This window comes from Homarus americanus, unplaced genomic scaffold, assembly GCF_018991925.1.
Source record: "Homarus americanus isolate GMGI-L3 unplaced genomic scaffold, GMGI_Hamer_2.0 scaffold4060, whole genome shotgun sequence".
Classification (NCBI taxonomy): domain Eukaryota; kingdom Metazoa; phylum Arthropoda; class Malacostraca; order Decapoda; family Nephropidae; genus Homarus; species Homarus americanus.
Window position 1 is genome coordinate 9,265,966 of NW_024746161.1, and position 20,701 is coordinate 9,286,666.

The 20,701-nt window shown below is 46.3% G+C and overlaps 1 protein-coding gene across 1 annotated transcript in view; it reads right to left on the reverse strand.

Annotated features, from left to right (window-relative positions):
* Positions 1-202: 202 nt before the first annotated feature.
* The window catches only part of LOC121878980, a 30,637-nt gene continuing 10,138 nt past the window's right edge, over positions 203-20,701 (reverse strand). Inside the window, exons 7-10 of the mRNA XM_042385431.1 lie at positions 5,816-20,625; positions 4,043-5,361; positions 2,451-3,176; positions 203-2,035 (exon numbers count right to left, since the gene is read on the reverse strand). Coding sequence (XP_042241365.1) covers positions 1,850-2,035; positions 2,451-3,176; positions 4,043-5,361; positions 5,816-20,625 — 17,041 coding nt within the window. The 3' untranslated portion in view covers positions 203-1,849. The remainder of the gene's footprint in view (positions 2,036-2,450; positions 3,177-4,042; positions 5,362-5,815; positions 20,626-20,701) is intronic.

Sequence of the window (20,701 nt, forward strand, 5' to 3'; positions counted from 1 at the left end):
CTTTGTGATTGGGGGGTCCCACCAGGTCCTTGTGTAACTGGCAGGATAGTCCCCATCTTTACGGTTATGCATGTGGTGTTGGACTCTTGTGTTAATTGTTAGTTGGGGGGTCCTTCAGGTCCCAGTATACAGAGACGGCATTAAGTAAATTAGTTTCATTTTTCGGTGATACTGAGAAGGAAGAAATATAAAGATAATTACAGATATTTAACATATTTTTAATGAGGTTTTGTTCTACACTCCATTTTTTTTTTTACTTATCACAGTCAGTTTATAATACAGTTAAACCTCCATATAACGGACTTCTCTTTCCATATAATCTAGAAGATATGGGGGTTTCACATTTAACGAACCCTCGATATAACGGACTTTCCTTTCCATACAGTCCGTTAAACAGAGATTTCACTGTTTATGCATTCATGTTTTTACCTGTATTCTAACGTAGGTCATAAAAATCACTGAGAATTGGAGGGGACTAGTGACAAATTTCAAAACACACAAAACGATGAAGAAAAAACGTATTATTACAGTAGTATAATATTAATGGGAAACATTTATAAAAAGCACTTTACCTTGGTGTTGATTATATACAAAACTTCTTTAAGACCATCAGCTGAATGTAAGTATGTAAACACTGGGTAAGGAAGGATGTCTGTCTACTGTACATCACATGGCGGGTTTTTGACTAGGGTTTCTCCTTCACTCACGGACTTTCTGATGGAGAACACAGGGGCAGATATACGATTTTTTTTAAAGGAGTAAAAACGTAATATCGCCAAATAAAGACTAGCTAATATTAAGAGTAGATAAATAATAATTATCAATCCTTTGTTTCATTGAAGGAATATGTCTATCGGGTGTTTATGATGTTTGAAATTACCCAGAAAAAAATGCGGAGTAATACACATTTTATCGTAGGACTGTAGTGATCCCTACCTCTCTCTTTCTCTCTCTCCTAATTCTGTTTAAAGTTATTTATAAAGTCTCTTGATAATTTCCATGCCCAAAACACTGATGTAATGGATACTCTCCCCTACAACTGTCGCTGACCAGCCAATCCCGCGGAGTTTTTCTCAGTGAAGCCTCGCTGTCTGACTGTGCGGGGTAGGCGGCCGACCCCGCAGCTACGCTTATTTCCGGCGGACTCTTATATAAGCCCACAGCCTCGCCGTGAAGTGCATTCTACCTAGAGCCCTGCAACACGCAACGCCTCCTCTAAAGAAGCTCCTGCACAGCAACTCCTCTACCACGCAGCAACTCCCCAGTACAAGATTGTTTTGTATATAATATATTTATATAAGAAAGCCACCATTAAGAGTTTCCCTTCTCCAACCCATCCTGAGTGCAAGACGTCATAACGTTGACACTACACTGGTAGATATACTCCACCACTTTTTTCTGTTTTGGTTGAGATTTGCAGTGTCGGGACTAAACACATATATCAAGGAACTTGGTAAACACCTTGAATTTATAGCATCACGAAGAACATATTTAATACGTGTGTACACTTCCAGCAGTCGATGGAATATGATAATTGGAATCTTCGCTTAATAATACATACTGCTGTTAAGAGGAAACATATGAAGGATATCAGTATTCAGAACACATTAAGTCACATGTCTGTTACGAAAGCCAAACGGACTCACTGGCATGAAGGAATTTCTGCTAAAACTATGAGCACTTCATGTGAAAACCTGCATTATGAATAATATCTGCAGTAATGGAGTTCAGACCCTCTGTAACTGTCCAGATTATTGGAAGTTCAGTGGCACATGTTGCACTAAAACCAGGCTTTGTCAAGTACCCTGAAAGATATTTTTTTTACTTCTCGAAGTACCACAAAGATCTATCACTCGACGATACAGGTGAAGGGGCTGCCGGGTAAGTGTTGACCAGCCCAAGTGATGACGACGTGGTAGTGTGCAGATGCGGTCACCTGGAACTGCACCTGGTACACCCCGGGGGCTTCCTCCAAGGGGTACACCTCGGTCCCTGACACAGACCTCTCGTAAGGTCCTTCCACACTCACCGTCACCTGCATGCAAATATTCACTGATAAACAATAATAAATCTACGTAACTCTACCTTTTCTAATAATGATGAGAACATTAAAACATGATTGAGTTAAGGTGCTTCCACACTCATCATCTACTCAAGTATATATATAGAATTTACTCAGTTTATTCATAAATTAGTTATACGGTATATCTATCTATGCATAGCCTCTCATTCACCTTTTTCTATTACATTTAATATACAGGGTGATTGTTAATTGGGTACCTCTCCCTGATCCCTCACCTCTCCATGGCCCTACCACCTCTCCCTGATCCCATCACCTCTCCATGGCCCTACCACCTCTCCATGGCCCTACCACCTCTCCCTGACCCTACCACCTCTCCCTGACTCTACCACCTCTCCCTGACCCTACCACCTCTCCCTGACCCTCTCACCTCTCCCTGGTCAGCTTCCACAGTGTCGATGAAGAATGTGTTGAGCCCCGCGACAGTTCCCCTCTGGAGACCTTCACCGTATGCTCGACACCCACACGGTCTTCTGTCCTCACTTCGCCTGCTCTCTCCTTCATCCTTGTCTCCATCCTTCGCCTCCTCGCCTTCTTCACCATCTCCCTCTGTCTCCTCTCCTTCACCTTCTTCCTCCTCCTCTTCCTCGGAAAACTCTACCCTCGCCTCATCGACCATTGCAAAATCTTTCACGGGCATCGCATCCGGATATGCCCGGGAAGTTCTTGCAGCTGTAGTCTTGGAACCCGACTCCAAATACTTCCCCTTCCCCTCACCATCAGACGGCAGTGGAGCGCTGTCTGACGATAAGGTGAGACTCTCATTGCTGTTGTAGAGCGAATATGTGTTGTGTTCGTTGGGAACTTTCTCTGGTTCCTGCATGAGGCGTGCGGTAATGGGGTCCATAGGGTGGAAGGGATTACGGATTACGTAGAGTGGAGACCCTAAGTCCTGGGACGGAGACGGGGAGCGGGACAGGGACTCACAGGTCTGTAGGAGCACCAGTGACTCGGGGAGACTGGCGCGACGGAGTTCCCTCAAGGAGATGAGGTCCTCCTGGCCACTCGTCAGGGCCCTGGTGAAGGTCCTCCTCGACCCACTTACTGGTACATGGGGAAACTCGCCCCTGTAGCACCCACTCAGAGTCTGGATCACCTGCGGGGGTAAGACAAAGCTTTAGGCACAGTAAACAATAAACGCCTTAACAGGAGAGATGATTCAGTCTCAATTTAAAAGACTAAGTAGTAATTTTACCGCCAAGGATAATATAGTCTGTGTTCTTAATTCTGTACTGTGAATATTTGTCATGAACTTTGTTTAATGTGGGGAGAAAGTAGACAGGGTGATTCAGCAAAGAGTACATTAAATTGGAGGATGAAATCCTTGGATAATTCTAAACCACAATGTCTCTATGGTAAAATGTCACATTCTGCATAGTCTCCATGTTACAATACATTTAAGATGTTGTATTAATGAGAGTGAATTTGATGTGAAACCCCCATAGGTTTTTGTAATCATTTATCCACATATGTCTTGTGTACAGCGTGATACAGATGGCTGACACAGGTGCAATGAGACAGGGACCGTGTATGACCGAATGAGATAAAGGCAGTTACAGGGGGAGGGAGTTTCACATCAAATTCACTCTCATTAATACAACATCTTAAATGTATTGTAACATGGAGACTATGCAGAATGTGACATTTTACCATAGAGACATTGTGGTTTAGAATTATCCAAGGATTTCATCCTCCAATTTAATGTACTCTTTGCTGGATCACCCTGTATATCATTTGTCTATCAATATATTATCGATTAGTAGAAGCTATAACATTTAGATAAAGAATTATGTTAGTCTAATTTTCCTCCAAAGATCTAAATTACTTTCCCTGTTTAGTTACAACTAGAAATACTTTTACGTGGTTGTCTACGTTGACGTGGGAAGGGGGGGCAGACGGTGGAGATGGACGCTACTACTGGAGACAGAAGGGCTAGCAACCCCAAGGTCTCTGCAGACGGACCTCTTCTTGGGGGAAGTGCTGGAAGTCGTCAGGGTCGAGGTCTGCGAGGTCGTCGTGGTTCAGGGGATCATGGTGCCCCTCAGGGTAGACTGAGGGTAAATCCTTGGCAAGATCCTGAAGGGAAGCCACGAGGGAAGAAGGATTAGCTATCCCGAATTTGCCGGATTTGACCATGTTTACCCACGGGTCCCCTGACCATCCCTGATCTGCACCCGCATCATTAACTGTTCCTGAGGCGCCGAGAACCATCTGCTGCTGCTCCTGGACGAGGTGAGCGTCAGAGGTGGACAGAGAACGTTTCCTGCTCAAGGCGAGAGACCCATGTCGACGTCTATAAACACGCCGCTTCAGTTCTGGCATCTCCAGCAGGTCATACTGTCGGGATCTTTGAGACACGCGGCGTTTTAGCGGATTAATTAAGTCTTCCTGCGACACCTGTATTTCCCGGTCACAAGGTGAACTCGTTTCCTTTGTCCTGAATTTGTCAACATCGTCTTCGGGACTACTCTGACAGCCTCGGTTAACAAAGTACACACGCGTGCGAGATGGCATGAAATCCTCGAGCTCATCGTCCGTCTGACAGCCATGGTCAATCAGGTGAGATTTGTGCTTTATATTTTTCTTTGTTATGTTCGGTTCTTGTTTCTCAATCCATTGGTTGTTTGCATACTTAGAAATATCATCTGTTTGTATAAGAGCAATGAATTCGTTATCGAGAGGGCTGACCCCAAGTGTAGAGGATCTGCCTGAGCTGGGATCTGGAAGCTGTTCTTGTAGACCTGGAGTTGCGTCGTGTGTACTGAGCGGGTTGACTGATGGTGCAGATTTAACGCCTCGTGGGGAGGACATGGTACTGTCATCACTATAGTTCATTGTCTGCCCCAGAGGAGTAGTTGCCCTTTCTATACAGTGTGGATTAACACCAGGTTGAGGCACGACACTGGAGCCAACACGGCAGCTTTTGGTTGCTGTTTTGGCCTCGGGTTCACCTTCCCTCAGTTCGGTTTCAAACAGTCTACAAGCCGTGGCAAAGCTGCGTTTGTATTCCACATAATAATCGTCAATATCACACGTTTTATTCGCATCTCGGACGCTGAAATCCTTCGTGTCTTCTTCGTCACTCCGTACTGGTGATAAAGACTGTGAACTTCCTGTTGAAGACTCAGGCTGCTGAGTGGAGAGGCTTTGGGTGAGGGTCTGGACGTGCTCGGAGACAATCCATTGTGGGATGCTGGTCACTCCCGTCTTGGCTGCCTGCACCGTAGAAGCAGTAGCAACCAGCTGGTCTGCGTCACTTTTACGAGGGACGCGGCTGGTATCTGTCCCGACACACAAAGAAACATAAATAAAACACGAAAGAGAAAACATTTCCATTAATTACCTACATCATTATGCTGGATCAATGAATAATATAATTAAATTATATGAAACAAATACCTCTTTTGTTTAGCGAAGCGTTACATACAAAAAATTATTACCATGGGTATAAAATAGAATATGAATGATTGGTATATTGTAATCAAATCTAGGCAAACACCTACTTTTCCTCACACTATTTCTAGGATATCCATGACATCCACAGCCAGTTTCTGTTATTTTCTCTCACAACTTCTTGGAAACTCAGTGCTACTTCATTCCTTCTCCCCTCCCATCTCTCTCACTTCTCAACTCTGGAAATCCTAACTAACACACACTAGTCTCATTAGTGTCTCATCAGTCGCTGAGAAATAGAGGGACAGTCTCGTGGGATACAGAAGACAAGGGAACACTTACCGTGGGTACACTTTCCCTCCGAGCTCTGCCGCTGCTTCTGCTGCCTTTTGCTTCTTCTTGCAGGTTGTGGTCGCTCATCCAACATCTCACGATTCGAAGCCTGAAACTTCGAGATATTTCCTTCTGGAGTCTTCTGGCCATAAGTGATGCTCGGAGGTACTCCTTGAAGGTTCATATAGTGCTCGTTGTAAGTTTTGAGTACTAGCTCTCCCTCGATGGTGTTGTGCAGGATGTAGAGGAGTGTTTCTTTTCCTCGGTGTGATGGTGTTGCTGCTACAGGCGAGATGTCGTTAAATTGTTCTTCAGTAACTACTCTTATTATTGGCGGCGGCAACATGTCGGGTGTGGTACCTCTGGCCTGCTTATAGTTCAGAGAGTTCTTATTTTTCGGTTGAAGCTTTAATCTTTCCTCAGTTTCCTTCTGTATTGTTTTCTGCATTCTGGTCTCCCACAAGTTCCTCTGGCGGTTCACTTTTCCGAGGACAGAACTGACATATTCTTCCTCTAAGGCAACAGCTGACTGGTTATCATCCGACTCCAGTTTATGCTCGACACTTTCTATACTGTCGAGGCTCTCTGTGCTGATGGCGCTACCCAGGCTGTCGAATCTCTTTCTCCGCTCCGCCACTTTACCCTTGAACCCGCTCAGGTAATGCTGTGCTTCTTCGGGCGTCAGAGGCCTCTCGGGGATATCAGGAGGAGGAGAAGGAGTCCTGTATCTCTCCTGCTCCCAGAAGTCCCTCCCTTTCTGTACAGGCAATCCTATGTTCTTTCCGTAAGCTGATGGTGGCTCCTGGTGACTGTGGGGGCCTCGACCTTGATGAACATTCGCTTTGGGAAGACTTTGAACTTTGTCCAATATATGAGACGGGGATAACTGGTTCCTAAATTGTGCATCAGGATAACCTGTGGAAGTTTTAACAATCATTGGCGTCTGAGTGAACTTCCGGTGTGTAGGTGAGGATGATGTTTGTCTTAGCATTGGTGATGATATTCGTTGTCGTTTCCAAGTCCAAAACCCAGTCTTGGTGCGAGTTGTTTCCCAGTGAGTTTTGTATTTCTGCACTAGACCTTTCTGAATCTTCACACTCGTCTTTCTGCGAACTCTCGGTGGACTGTGATCTTCCTCTTCTGAAGAGTCATCTCGGAGTCTTGAGGAAGGAGTCCAACTTTTCTTAAAAGATTTGAGTCTCTTGCTCTTCCCAAGAGAGTCAACAGCTTGGGTTTCGGACTTCATCTTCCCTGATTGGATAACAAATTCCTTTCTTCTGGGACTCCCGACGTGAGAACCACCCGCAGGTTTTCGTCGTTTCTGAGCTCTTGTCTTTTTCCACTTGGTGTAATCATCTTCCTCCTGTGTTGTGTATTTTTCTCGGCTTGCTCTCACTGTTCCCTTCTTGATCGTGATGCTGAGTGTACGGCCCAGCGAGGTCTTGGACTCAACAACCTCAATGTTAGATTCATTTTCTTCATTTTTCTCCGACAATCTTTCCTTCAAAGTATATTTCCTTACAGCTATGGCGTGTTTCTTCGCCGTGTGGGTTCTGTCCTCTCTGAAGTCCTGCTCTCTCTTGGCAATGTATTCATCCCAGAAACCTTTCTTTTGTGCAACCAAATTCTTCTCGGGTTCCTCCTCGCTAATACAGGGAACCTTCTGTTCACCTTCAGCATCAGGACTTGTTGTCACTAAATTGGGATCAGCCGATGGAAGTTTGGAATTAATGTCAGTGATGGTGAGTCTAGTGTCTTGTTCGCTGCTTTCACACTCCACAACTTTTTCCTGCTGATTCACTGGTAATCCAAAGGTTGTTTTTGAAGCCTGTATTGTACTTGTCCAGGTCTGAGATTGGTTGATTTTAACATTTTCAACTTCTTTCTTGACAAACAGCTGATCCCAAAATTCTTTTTTCTGGGACACCAAATCCTTCGAGGGCGCGCTGTCTGACGTGACTCTGGTTGGTTCACTGCAAGCATCAGCCTTCGACGTCTCAGATGGAGGTAAAGTGTCTTCTGACTTCTCTTGTGTTGCTTCTCGATTCTCCTTTCTCTCTTGTTTTCTTTCACTCTTCATTTTTTCACTTACTAATATTACTTTACCCTCCTTTACTTCGCCCTGTCCCTTCTCGGTATTCATGCTATCCCAAAATGTCTTCTTTTGTGTTATTGGGTTATTGGTCGATGGCCGGCTGCCGGGAGACGCCTTAATCGAAATAGCCAGCTGACCATGACCCTCAGGTTGCTTAGGTGAGAGTATTTCAGGGGCGTCTACCCACATCTCCAGTTCCTCTGTCCCCTCCTGAACCACCAGTAGGTCCTGGTCCTCACTCAAAGTCTGTAAGGTCTGTGTCTCTCTGTGGGGCGACACTCCACGGAAGTCTGGGAAAGATACCGTAGGAAGTATTTCAGGGGACGATACATCCAGGGAAAACGCTTCGGGAAGTTCATCGGGGGACGACACTTCAGGAATTTCTTCAGGAGATGTTATTTCAGGATCTTGATAGAGGGAAGACACTCCAGAAATCTCATCAAGAAACGACCCTTCAGGAACTTCTTTGGGGGATAACGCTTCAAGAATTTCAGTCAATGGCACCTCGGGAATTTGAGAGAAAGATTCAACATCGTCTTCAACTATTCCTGAACAGCCTGGTGGAAGCTTCTGAGTCCAGGTACAGATTTCTGACTCACATTGTTCAGTCATACTTCTGTCGGGCAACTGTGGAGGACTAACAATTGGCAGCGCAGGAGGGTCATCATCATCTCCCTTTATGACATCTTTTACCTTGTTATTATCTTTCTCTTCTTCTCTCTTCTGATTCCTTTCTTTTTCTGTCTCTGATTTAATAAATTCCTTATGATTTTTATCTGAAAGTCTAGAATCCTGACTCACGGCAAGAGGTTCCTCCCATCCAAGGTCATCAGTGGACAGCATAGTGTCATAGAAGGCTCTCTTACTACCCTTGAGGACGTCATCTACTGGACTGGCCGAACCTTTTGGCTCAGGATACGAGTCTAGGATGTGTGTTTGCTCTTCCATCATTATATCAGATTGTGTTCTATCTTGCTGACAACCATCGACGGACTCCTCATCTCCAGCTTGTGTGTGTGTTGCCTCATCTTGTTTGTGCTCCCAGAAGTGGCAGGCAGTGCTCACCGACCCGGACAGGATAGTAACACTCAGCGGTCTCGTCAAGGCTGCAATATCCTCTTCTGGATGTGAGCCAAGTAAAGGTTTCTCTTCATCCTCGATTTTGACGGAAAGTTCTTCTTCTGGAGAGGATTGGAAGTTTGTTTTCACTGTCTCCGAATCTTCGCACATCATGGCATTATGAGTGGGTAATACGAGCTTGGCGTTAAGCTTCCACTGTCGGACATTTTCTCCCCGTGGTACATTCTCCTCCCAGGTGTTTCTCTTCAGCTGCACACTGCCTTCATAAGCTGTGCTGCTGAATGTTCTCACCTTGTCAGGGTCTTCTCCGGTTTCATCCTCAGAAAGAATAGTCTCTGGGATGCTTACTGTCTCACTACAGTGTTCTACTTCTGTTGAACTAAATTGGAATTCCCAAATTTTCGGCCTCTTTTCAGATCCAACTTTCTGCGTCCGTGGGAGGTCCTCTAGGTTCTCTGTCTCATTGTTCTCTAAATCTTCCCCTTCAAGTTCTGATTTTGCATGTCTCATGTGTTGGGTACAATGAACCGCCTCAGATTCTTGATGTCTCTCCTCCCACGCTTTCCTGGAGGAGCTCACAAAACCTACTTCAATCTGCAAAGCCGATTCAGTTTCAGATAATTCGTAATTTTCAGAATCGCTACATAAGACCTCTGACTTATCCAGAAGGAGATTCTCTCCTGAAGGGATGTCATCAGCTGCGAGAGACACATCTGCAACAATGGCAGTAACACTCTCATCATTACTTTTGGAATTGCCCTCTTCAGCGTGCCTTCCTTCCCACAAGTCTCTGCCACACTTCACTCTTCCTTTCTCGATAAATTTCAAACTAGAAATCCTTTCAATGGGATTGACATCTTCAGTTTTGTCTCTGCCAGATATGTTTATATCTGCAGTGACTGGAGTAACACCTACAGGTACCTGTGATGTTTCTGGATAATACGTGTGAGTGGTAGAGCTCATAATATCTTGAGTGCCAACGTCGTCACCCTCCCACAGTTCCTTCCCTGCTAACACTCTCCCCTTCTGAATCTGCTCGATGCTGGGTATTCGTGCTAACAATTTTTTATCTTCCTCTTTTTCTAGAATGGCAGCTCCATCAACTGTCTTTTCCTGTGATGATTTCAGAGCTGTGGGAACATGCTCATGGTCTACTGCTAACGAAGCCTCAGTTTCCTTCTGGATATGCCTGGACTTCTTCCATTCTCTGTAGTCATCAGGAACTTCAGGCAACTGCATCGTCGACTCCCACTTCATCTTCTCCTCCAGAACAGCACCTTCAGAAATCCTGACACTTAGCTGCCTGCTTTTCACGGACTCCTCAGCAGAACCTTCCTCTGATTCGCGAAGTTTTGGTCCCTTCTTGTTCTTCTGCGCCCTCACCTTGCTCTTCAAGACGCTTTCTGTATTCAGGTTATCCGACGTCACCAGATTGAGCCACACCTGTCTTGTGGTGTTGACAAGACCTTCCTCGATATCGGGTTCAGCAAGAGGCTCATCGTAACGAACTACGTCCCTGGCATCTACTCCCTCAGACGACTGAGGAGGCACGATCACCAGCGGTTCTTCGGCTCCGGCGACTGTGTCTTGGGAGTCAATCGGAAAGGTCACTTCATTTTGGTATCCCTCACTGGCAACCTGTGCGTCCTCGGTGTTCTTGCCAGCATGGAGACGAGTCCACTCGGCTTCTGCTGTCTTTTTCCTTGCCTCCTCCCTCGCCTCCCACAGGAGTTTAGTATCAACCACTGTTCCATTTTTGATCCTCACACTCAGTCGATAACCCACTGCTTGTTTTGATTTTGGCGGCCTTCTGAACTTTCTACGTCGACAAGGACTTACTTTACGTTCAGTGTCTGGCGTGTGAACTTGTGTGTGAGTGTCATCATTCTCCGGCACCTTCTCACTGGGTGATGTATCGTCTTCACACGCATCTTCCTCCATGACTGGCAGTTGTCTCTCCCACTGGTTCTTCCTCGTCTGCACAATCCCCTTCTCGATCATCTTAATGCTTGGCCGTCGATCTACAGGCACACAGTCACCTCCAGATTTCTCACGTTTTTGCTCCTCACAAACTGTATCTTTCACAGCTTCCCCTTTCATCCTCTCTGTATTACTTCCCTGGGAAAGCTGCTTATATGTTCCTACAGCCAGGACCTCTTGTTTGTCTTTATCACCTCTCACCCTGTCACTATTTTCATGGCATTTAGAATCTTTTTTACCCTCTGGTATTTGCGTTATGGTGTTGTTAGCTTTATGTAAATGACTTTTAACTGTTTGCTCTGTTTGTTTACTCTCCCACAATTCCTTTCCAGTTTTCACAAGACCCTTCTCAATTTTCTTATAACTTGGCACTCGTTCCAAACCCTCAGCATTCTCAGACTTTAACTCTTCGTCTTCACCTTTATTTTCTATAACTGATTTCTGGTTGTTTTCATCAGCACCTCGAGGACAAACACTTTCGTCTTTTATACAGATCTCACTCAACACTTTTGTCTGGCTGTCATTTTTGGTCTCCTGCGCCGATAGAAATTCATCATCTACACAAGCCTTTTCATCACATTCGAATGTATCTAATTTGTCTACTTTCTGTTTGGAGATATTTTGATCATTATCCTCAATCTTCTGGCTTCGTCCTCTGTTCTTCAATATACTTTCAGTCTTAAGTTCAGAAGAGTCCACCAAATTCTGCCACATTTGTTTCTTGTACTGAACAAGACCCGTTTCAATGTTGTCCTCAGGAACAGAATCGGTGGCTCTCTCGGGCTCTTCCACGTTGTGTTCCTCAGCGAGTATGTCAGTGTGAGAAGACAGATCCGTCCATGATGCTTTCATCCTCCCAACCAAACCTAGCGGAGCATCTTCCTTCGGGGAGTTCTCGAAAACTTGGTCCTCTTCAAGTGACAGACTTCTAGAGATGGTGTGTTCGTTCTCCTCGGCGATTGTGTCACACTTGGAGAGGTCCCCAGACTGACTGATGATGTCAGTTGACTCTGAGCTGCTGGACATTCGAGGCTCACCGCCACCTGCATTTCCAGCAATTATGGAATCCCAGAATTGTTTTCTGGAGGTCACCAGGTCAGTAGAAGGTTGAGCATCAACCTGGACTCTGCCTCCATCATAGCGAGCGTCTGCCTTGGGAGGTGTTTCGTCGATGGAGCTGCTGGTGCTGGAGTAAGTTCTGAACCCGTGGATCTCCTCCAGTAAGCTACGATGAGACTGTGATTCAGTGGAATCGTCAATTCTATCCTCGAGTTTATCACTGAAACGTTTCATGTACAGCGAAAGCCGAGTTTCAGAAGCAGTGGATCCTTCAGAGACCCAGCGTCCCGTGGCGTTATCACAGCCAGATAAACCAGAGTCGTCCACTAGATCCTCAGCTGTAGAGTTGTGACCTGACTCTGTCACGGTTGAGCTAACAGAGTCTTCCTCATCCAGCATCTGCTGAAATTCGCTAAGGACAACATTAGTCCTGTCAGAGGACAGAGAATCTTCGTGGTCCTCAGCGTCATTACTGAGGTCACGAGCTGAGAGGGTAACATCACTGGCATTAACATTTGGGGTGCTGTGACCAGTCTCAGGACTTCCCCTGAAGGGCTCGGGGCTCGCACTCGACACATCTGACAAACACTGAGGTGTTTCAGATTCCAATAAACTTAATTTATGGACCAGAACTGGGTCTACAGGTAGGCACGGTTCACGGGCGCTCTCAAATATATCAGATGAAATTTCTGAGAGCGTACTTTCTTTATCACAGTGAGATTCACTTCCTCCAAGAGAGTCTGTATCATATTGATCCTCTCTAGCAGTCACTGCCGGTGAGTCACTGTTATACACTTCCTCAGTACAGATCCCCAGACCCTTGCCAATCACATCAGTTTCAATGAAACAATTTTCCTTCACCACAATAACACTATCACAGTCTCCGGCAGGGGAGGTGAGCTCCACTTCGTCAAGTGGGTCTTTCCTCACATTACTTGCCGCATCCTCAGCACTCAGAGTTGCCGCATCCTGGGTCGCCTTCACTCTTGCCCCCAGACACTCACCAGGGGAACTGTCCAGCACCTGGAGGAGCTGAGACACTGCATATGTGTTGACATTTTCTGTTTGTTTCACTAAACTTCCACCAGGACGGTTCACGGGGGCTGTGACGTCATCTATCGGGATGGTCTGAAGCGGATTTTCACGTGGACTTCCATCGCCTATTTCTGCACTTTCCTGTGTTTGTTCCCTGTCTTTTTTCTCCTGTTTCCTCTTCTCTCCTTCTCTTTCATCCCAGTGTTGGCCGTCCACCACCACACCTGCCGGGCTCGGTGGAATTGCTGTGAGTAAATCAGCTGTTTGACCCGTCTCATTATGGCAAACAAGATCATGACCTTGACTGGCTTCACGCAAGTGGAGTGTTGTCTCTCTCCCGTCTACCGCGTTTTGTGCGTCTGTCTGCGTCACAGGCGAGCTTGTGTCGCCTCCACCTGCTTTCGCTGCGGTCTGTAGGGAATAGAGTGACTTATATGGTTCCTTGTCTTCTGAAGATGAATTTATGACACGGAAGTCTTCTGCAATGACTACTGCAGCGTTAGGTTGTAGTGTGGGTGTGGTTCTCTCACTGACGGTGCGTCGCCTACCCATAGATTCATTGTTGTATTCCGTTTTCACTTGTGTTATTACGGTGGGTACATTTTCTTGGGTCACCGCCTCCTCCACATTCTCTTGCGTTACCACTTCATCCTCACTCACTTCTTCTACATCCTCTTGGACCACCACCACTTCCACACCCACCTGAGATCCAGCTGGCAATAACTGAGGCTGGATAGCACTGCTGTGTGAGGAATCTGGAATGTCTGAATCAATGAGAAACTCAACAGATTCCCCCATGAAGAATGTTAGATCTCCATCCTGTTGACTTCCACAAACTTCTCCCTCGAGCTCAGACAAGCCCCTGGAGCAGCGCCCATCAGGAGAATCAAGATCCAACAGTCTCACTTCGCTGGTTGTTTTTACTCCTCGTGGGGAGGTAAAATGACCCGCTCCAAGTCCCAGAAGATCGATCGTGGGAACACATTCTTCAAATGGCTGTGACTGCGGCGTCAAGACCTGGGAGGACAATGACACTCCTCTTATGTCAACTAACCTCTGTTCCTCAGTTAATGTGACGTCATCACTAGCCACCTGTTCAGTTGCCGGGAGACTCGGGAGGTGTAAGGCTTCACCTGGTGTTAATCCTCTCGACTTATTGGTATTAAGGTCAACTGACTGTTCTAGTTCATCTGGAGAAATTAAAACTTTCCCAGTTACTGTAGTGTTTACAAACACATTAGGGTCATGGGAAACTGAGGTACTTTTGAGCTGGTCTTCTCCCTTAGTCCAGGACACATCTAGATCCTCTGTCTCCTCATTTACACGTGTGGTATCTACCTGAGCATCACACACACCTCTGGTCTTTTCGGAAGCTTCTCCGTTCACAAAACTTAAGATGGCTGAGCTTTCCTCACTGTTTTGAGTTTCTTTATTACCATGACCAGTCAGAAGTGCGTCAAAGAATTTACAAGTTACTGTTGTATCACCATGACAAGTCGCTGTCGTTTCCGGAGCGTCAGTAGCCACCAATAAATCACAAGTGAGCTTCCCACCACCAGGTGACACATCACTAGCAAGAGGAAAAGTGTCCCAGTGTATCACCGGCACCGAGTCTGACAGATCCTCATCCATTACTGAACATCCTCTGCTGGATTGATCCTCGTCTGAATTTTCTGTAACGTATCTGGACTCCACTTTTGCCACAGACTTCTCGCACAGGGTCTGAGACAAGACTGGAGGACAGACGATGAAATCTGGCTTCTCCGCGTCTCCTTGTGATGGTGATACCTCTCCACCATCACCACCCTCAATACTGGGGCTTCCCTTCACCTCCTGCACCACATGCAGCGTTTCACTCATTCGGTACGAGCTTATCTCTGTGTTCTCGTCACTGAAGGGATCCCCTGTCCAGGACCCAATATCAGAGAACATAGAAAACGGGTCGCTGCTGGCCGTCACGGCGAAGGTGTCACTGGTTGCTGGGAAAACGTCACTCTGATCATCAAAAACATCCTCTGTGTACGTCTCGTCCTGGTACTCGCCCCGGCATGGTGTCTTAACTTTGGGATGTATATTACAGAAGTATTGAGTCGATATTTCCGGTTCTCTAGACGATTTCTTGTCACTGCTCAGAGTGTCTTTGTGGTCATCATCGTGTAAATGAGGGCTGTTGGTGGTGAGGGGGTGAGGGTCAACATTACTGGTGCTGTGGGTAAGATCTACGTCTAGCACTGGAGAAGATTCACCACTTACAGTACTATGAATCTCACCTTTTACCAACACCGTCTCGGTAGGATCGATAACGCCAAAGGAACATGCAAGGCGCTGAAGTCCGCCACTCTGAAAAAAGGTTAACTGTTCTTTGGTAAGCACTACGTTATCGTGGCTGATGCTACTCTCGTCAGGCTGTCTGTCCCCGATGGTCCCTTCGTCAGTTTGTCCTTCACTCACTTCATCCGTCGTCTTCGTGTCTTTACAGAGAGAACTGTCACCATCTGCTTCGTCTGGAGTTTTGTCTGATACTGTTTCCTGACCAACGTCACCAGCTGCGGCTGTTTCAACTTTACCGTTGTTGTCTTCCTCAATCTCATCCATCTTACTGTCTCTACTATGATCTTTACACACTGTTTGCTTCTCACTAAGGTCTTCGGTATGTTTTGGAACTACAACTTCCTTTACACTGACTGTCTCTGTTAGTGAGCTGTTTTCTTCAAATTTAACAGTTGTTGTGTCTACAGTGTCTCGAGATAGTTCCACATTTAGCGACTGTGTAAGCAGAATGTGTTTTGTAGGTTCCTCAGCTGATACAGTGCTCTGAGAATCAGTCTGCAGGAAGCCTGTAGAACTTGTATGGGGCGCAGCAGACAGAGAACTATGTACTTCTGGTGCTACAATTAAACTATGTGCCTCTGCATCTGTAATGCCCACAAAATTCCGATGTTCAATAGAAGGAAGGAATGAACTATCACATTTGAAAGTGGTGTCTCGAGCTTGACTTTCAGCGTTCATTCCGAACTCATCTTCACCTTGCCCGGAGTCATTACCAGATGTTACAGAAGACTGGTAGGGTGCTTGACACTCTGTGAGGTCTTCATCACCAACTGCTTGAAGCTCAGGTATCAACAGCATCTCCATTGGAGGAACGAAAGCGTGATGAGTCAAGACGCTCTCCCGCCCTAGTGCTGTAATTACATACTTAGGCTGGGAGGTCACTTCCCCACACATTGAAGGATCGGGGTCCTCCTCAAAGGATGGGGAGCCAACGATGATAGGGTCAACATGGGCTGGAATGAGCAGGGTTTCCATGGGTGGGTAAAAGGACCCTTGGGTCACGTCCTCCTCCAGGAAGTGCGGGGTCGAGGACGTCCCCTTCTGCGAGTGGGGAGGTTGTAAGGTCTTTAGGTTTGTTTCGAAAGACGCTGACTCTTCTCCAGGGATATTTTGGACCTCGTGTTCTCCCGTAATATTTATGTCTGAACTTTCAGGAGCTTCAGCTGGTGTTTCTTTTTTACTTGTATGCTCGGCGTCAGGTTCAGCGGGGCTTTTATCTCTTTGAGTCTTTAGCGTGTTTCTGGTTTTAAAAGCTTCAGGGCCTTCAGGATAATCTCTGTTTAGTGCGTTAAATTCATCACTTTTTTCTTCGTCTGAACTCTCTTGCTCTTTATGTTCACTTTTAATCTGACCTTTATTACTGTCCACGTCTAACTCTCCCGCCTGTGCTCTTTTATACATACTTCCCACGTGCGACCGTCTCCCGTAGGTAATATTTGGCTCACCATCATCATCTTCCTCACTATCACTTGAAGATGACGAAGTTGCACTATCTGAGGATCGTGCTTCTCTTTGCCGAAACACTGACTTTTCTTGCCCTCTCTGGTCCTGGCCGTGTCCGTCACTTTCTTCCGTAATCCTTGATGTAAATACTTGTTCATCAACAATTTCAAATCTCCTAAGAAAATCTGGGGCCAACTTGCCCACTTTGGGGGCCCGCTGGCCGACCTTTGGTGAGGGCGGGCCTCCTCTTGGCGAGTCAGGATTCCAGCTCTCAAGGAGTCTAAACCTCCCACTCGAGAGTCTCCTCAGTCTGGGTGGTCTGGTGGGCACCTCCTCCTCCTCCTCCTCGTCCTCTGAGAGCTCTGGGATGGTGTGCAGTTTGCTTCTGTGACTTCGAGCTGGTTTGTTGTACTTGGCTCTGGGCTTCGTTCCGGGAATCTCTATGTCATCCTCATCTGTCGTAACATCAGATTCAGACTGGGAGGAATCACTATCGGAAGCTGTCACTGGGGACTTACTGGGGCTAGGTGAGAGAGGTATCACTAGGGGATGGCAGCCTTTGATCGGGCCGACCCGCATGTCATCATCAGAGTCAGATTCACTCTCGTGGCTTGTCGCGTCGTAAGGTTCTGCAGGTCTCGTGGTCATGTTGACTGCTTGGGAACTGAGCTGAGAGGAGTCCTTGATAACAGATGATGATTTAGACAGTATATCTGTGACCAAATCGTTTCCAGGATTCTTGCACGAATCTTTCATGTTATGTAAAACTCGTTGGTCTTGTACTTGTTCCAAATGTATTTCTTGTGATGCATCTTCAGGATTTTGTAGTTTTCGATGGACTTCAGAGATTCTTCTTGATAATTCAACACTGTCCAGTAACGTAGCTAAATCTTCCTTCTCGTCATCGAAGGAATCTTGATTCACACTACTCCACGGCGTGCGTGTCTGCCAGGGATGGAATGTCTTTGGCTGTAAGTTAATATTATTACTGCCACTTGTATTACTCCCCGAAGGAATATTTTCTTGAGTTTGTTCTCGTTGTCTGGCGACGAGCTGTTCATAAATGTATCGTTGAGGAACACAATACACGTCCCCGGAGTCTTCTGTGCTAAACATATAGTCACTGTCATCGGTATCTCCGGCAGGTTGTTCCTCAACTCTAAGGGGCGTCGTGGATGACTGCGAGTCTCCCTCTGCCTCTGTGCTACACGTCTGTTCCTTAGCAGAAGTACCAAGTAAATCTTTCTGTGTGAGTGTGTCTGTCATTTGCTGGTCAGCTACACCAGATACATATATCTTGGGTTCGGTGTGTCCAGGATAAGAAAGACCCGCCTCACCCTCGACCTTGGTGCCATCCCCACTGCTTGTGCGAACTGGATGGGAAATTTTTAGATTTATTTTGTGAGTGTCATCGTCTTCTGTAGCTGTCGTACCTGCAGGCACGTTTTCTTTATTTTTTTCTTGTTCGTGGGCTTTCCTTAGAGCATTAAGCTGTGTATCAATATACTCTTGAGGCACCAGCACGTCCCCACAATCTTCTGTACCAAAGGAATAGTCACTTTCGTCTGACTCATCAACAGCTTGTTCTTCAACCCTGAAGTGTGTCACTGATTCATACAGACCTTCGGCTGTCTCTCCACTCGACTTTTTGTTAACAGGCAAGTTCTTTAAGGCACCTTCTTGCTTGGTTGTTTCTGCTGTGAGTGTACTTAGTTTACCGCTTGAATTTTCTTCTTGAAGTAAAGTATCTAATGTTGTAGGTTCCTCAGTGTGATCAACAGGAACGATTGATATGAGATTCGTTTCATCCCTAGTGTTTGTATTATCAGCGGCTAGAGAAGATGAAATTTCTACGACTAGTAAATTTTTCTTCACACTTTTCTCTGATATAACACCTGCCATATCATCTCTCGAGCCCCTGTAGCTGTCAGATGGAAACACTGTTGTATCTTCATAGTCTGGAGTCGTATCTGCCAGGCTGGTGGTGATGACTGGTGGCTCTGGCGACACAGGGGAGCTGGGTAAGTGTTCGGTCGCTGTTTCATACGTGGGGCTGGTGATGGTGTCACTTGAGTCCTGCTCACTTGGCTCGTCCTGTGGGGTCTTCACATCGGAAGTAGGCAAGTTGCCTCTACTGAGAAATAAGGAAGTTGGAGGTTGTATGAAACGATTTAATGTGACATCTAAACCGTATATCGATGTGCGTGACAGAGAGATGATGTCTTTCTTCATTTCCCCGCTAATATTAACTGTTTGAGGAAGTTTGCCGTCTGATGCGACGTCATCTGTGGTGAAATTGTCAATGAGGATTAAATGTTCTCCTGACGAGTCCCCGGGAATAGTCTCCCTCTCTTGGGTCGACTCCTGTTGCTGATTGACCGTGAGTGACTGTTGGCGATCAGTCAGTCCAGGTTCCTCTTCGTCAGAATATTCCTCTGGTGAAGGATTATTACCGAAGAACATACTCAAAGGTGACGGTGATCGGGAACGAATATAATCAGATATAGCTGTGTACACGAGCCATGGGGAGCCACTGTGTTCCTCAAGGTTCACAGCCTTCTCATCCAGTATGTCAGGTGTTGGGTCATCGATCTCTTCTGGGAGGTGAATGAGCACGTTAGTTTTCTCTCCCAGGTAGCCAAGTAAGTCTTCGGGGTGTGAGCAGCTCTCATCCCCAGCTTTTTCAAAACTTAATGACATTAAATCCGGTTCTCTCTTCTGCAACTCGTCAAAACAGACAGGAATGTTTATGGAACCAGCAGCAGGGGGATCTAATGCACCTTCTCTCTGGGGGTCTAATACACCTATGTCCTCAGAAGTATCGTCATAAGGTTGTTGTCCATTAAGCAAGTCCAACGTAATATCATCTTGTAGACAAACATATGTATTCGAGTCGCTAACGATATCCTCCACAGGCAGGTCATCAGATTCGGGAGTAATGTTGTTGTCCTCGAGGTCACTTTCCGGAGTGGCTGACTGAACTACCACTCCAGGAATCAGTGTCTGTTTTCCACTCTTCGACTCCAACTCTGTTACTGAATACACCACTTGTTCTTGAGGAAGCCCATCACTTGATTCTCTGGGACTTTGAGGTAATGATGGCTTTACCGGGAAGAGGTCCGTAGTTTCAGCACCAGATAACAAGGTAGAGATTTCTTCCCGAGACTTGAATGTTGGGTCATCCATCTCATCCACAATCTCGTGAGGTTGAGTAAGGCCTTCCTCGGTTAGGTTACTGTCAGATACATCTAGTTGGCCTGGGATTAGAGACTCTTTAACTGTAATTAGAGGAAGTACCACATCAATAGCAGATGGTACGGAATCCTCTCTAACGTCGATACATGCGCCTGGATGCTCTTGAGGTTCAACATCGGTAAGTGTTTCCGCCAAGGAGTCAGTAAGTATAATTTCCTTCGCTGGTTTATCCAACTGGCCGAGGGAGTTAGTCTCACCCAGATGACCAACGTCTAACACACTCTGAGGGTCACCAGATGACGGTTCTTGTTCTCTTGGTGTTGTTCCTTCTTTCAAAATGTCAACAGGTGCCAATACTCCCTCCAAAAGGTCAGTAGGGACCAATGACCCCTCCAAAAGGTCAGTAGAGGCCAATGACCCCTCCAAAAGGTCAGTAGGGGCCAATGACCCCTCCAAAAGGTCAGTAGAGGCCAATGACCCCTCCAAAAGGTCAGTAGGGGCCAATGACCCCTCCAAAAGGTCAGTAGGGGCCAATGACCCCTCCAAAAGGTCAGTAGAGGCCAATGACCCCTCCAAAAGGTCAGTAGGGTGCCAATGACCCCTCCAAAAGGTCAGTAGGGGCCAATGACCCCTCCAAAAGGTCAGTAGGAGTAAAAGGTCAGTGACCCCTCCAAAAG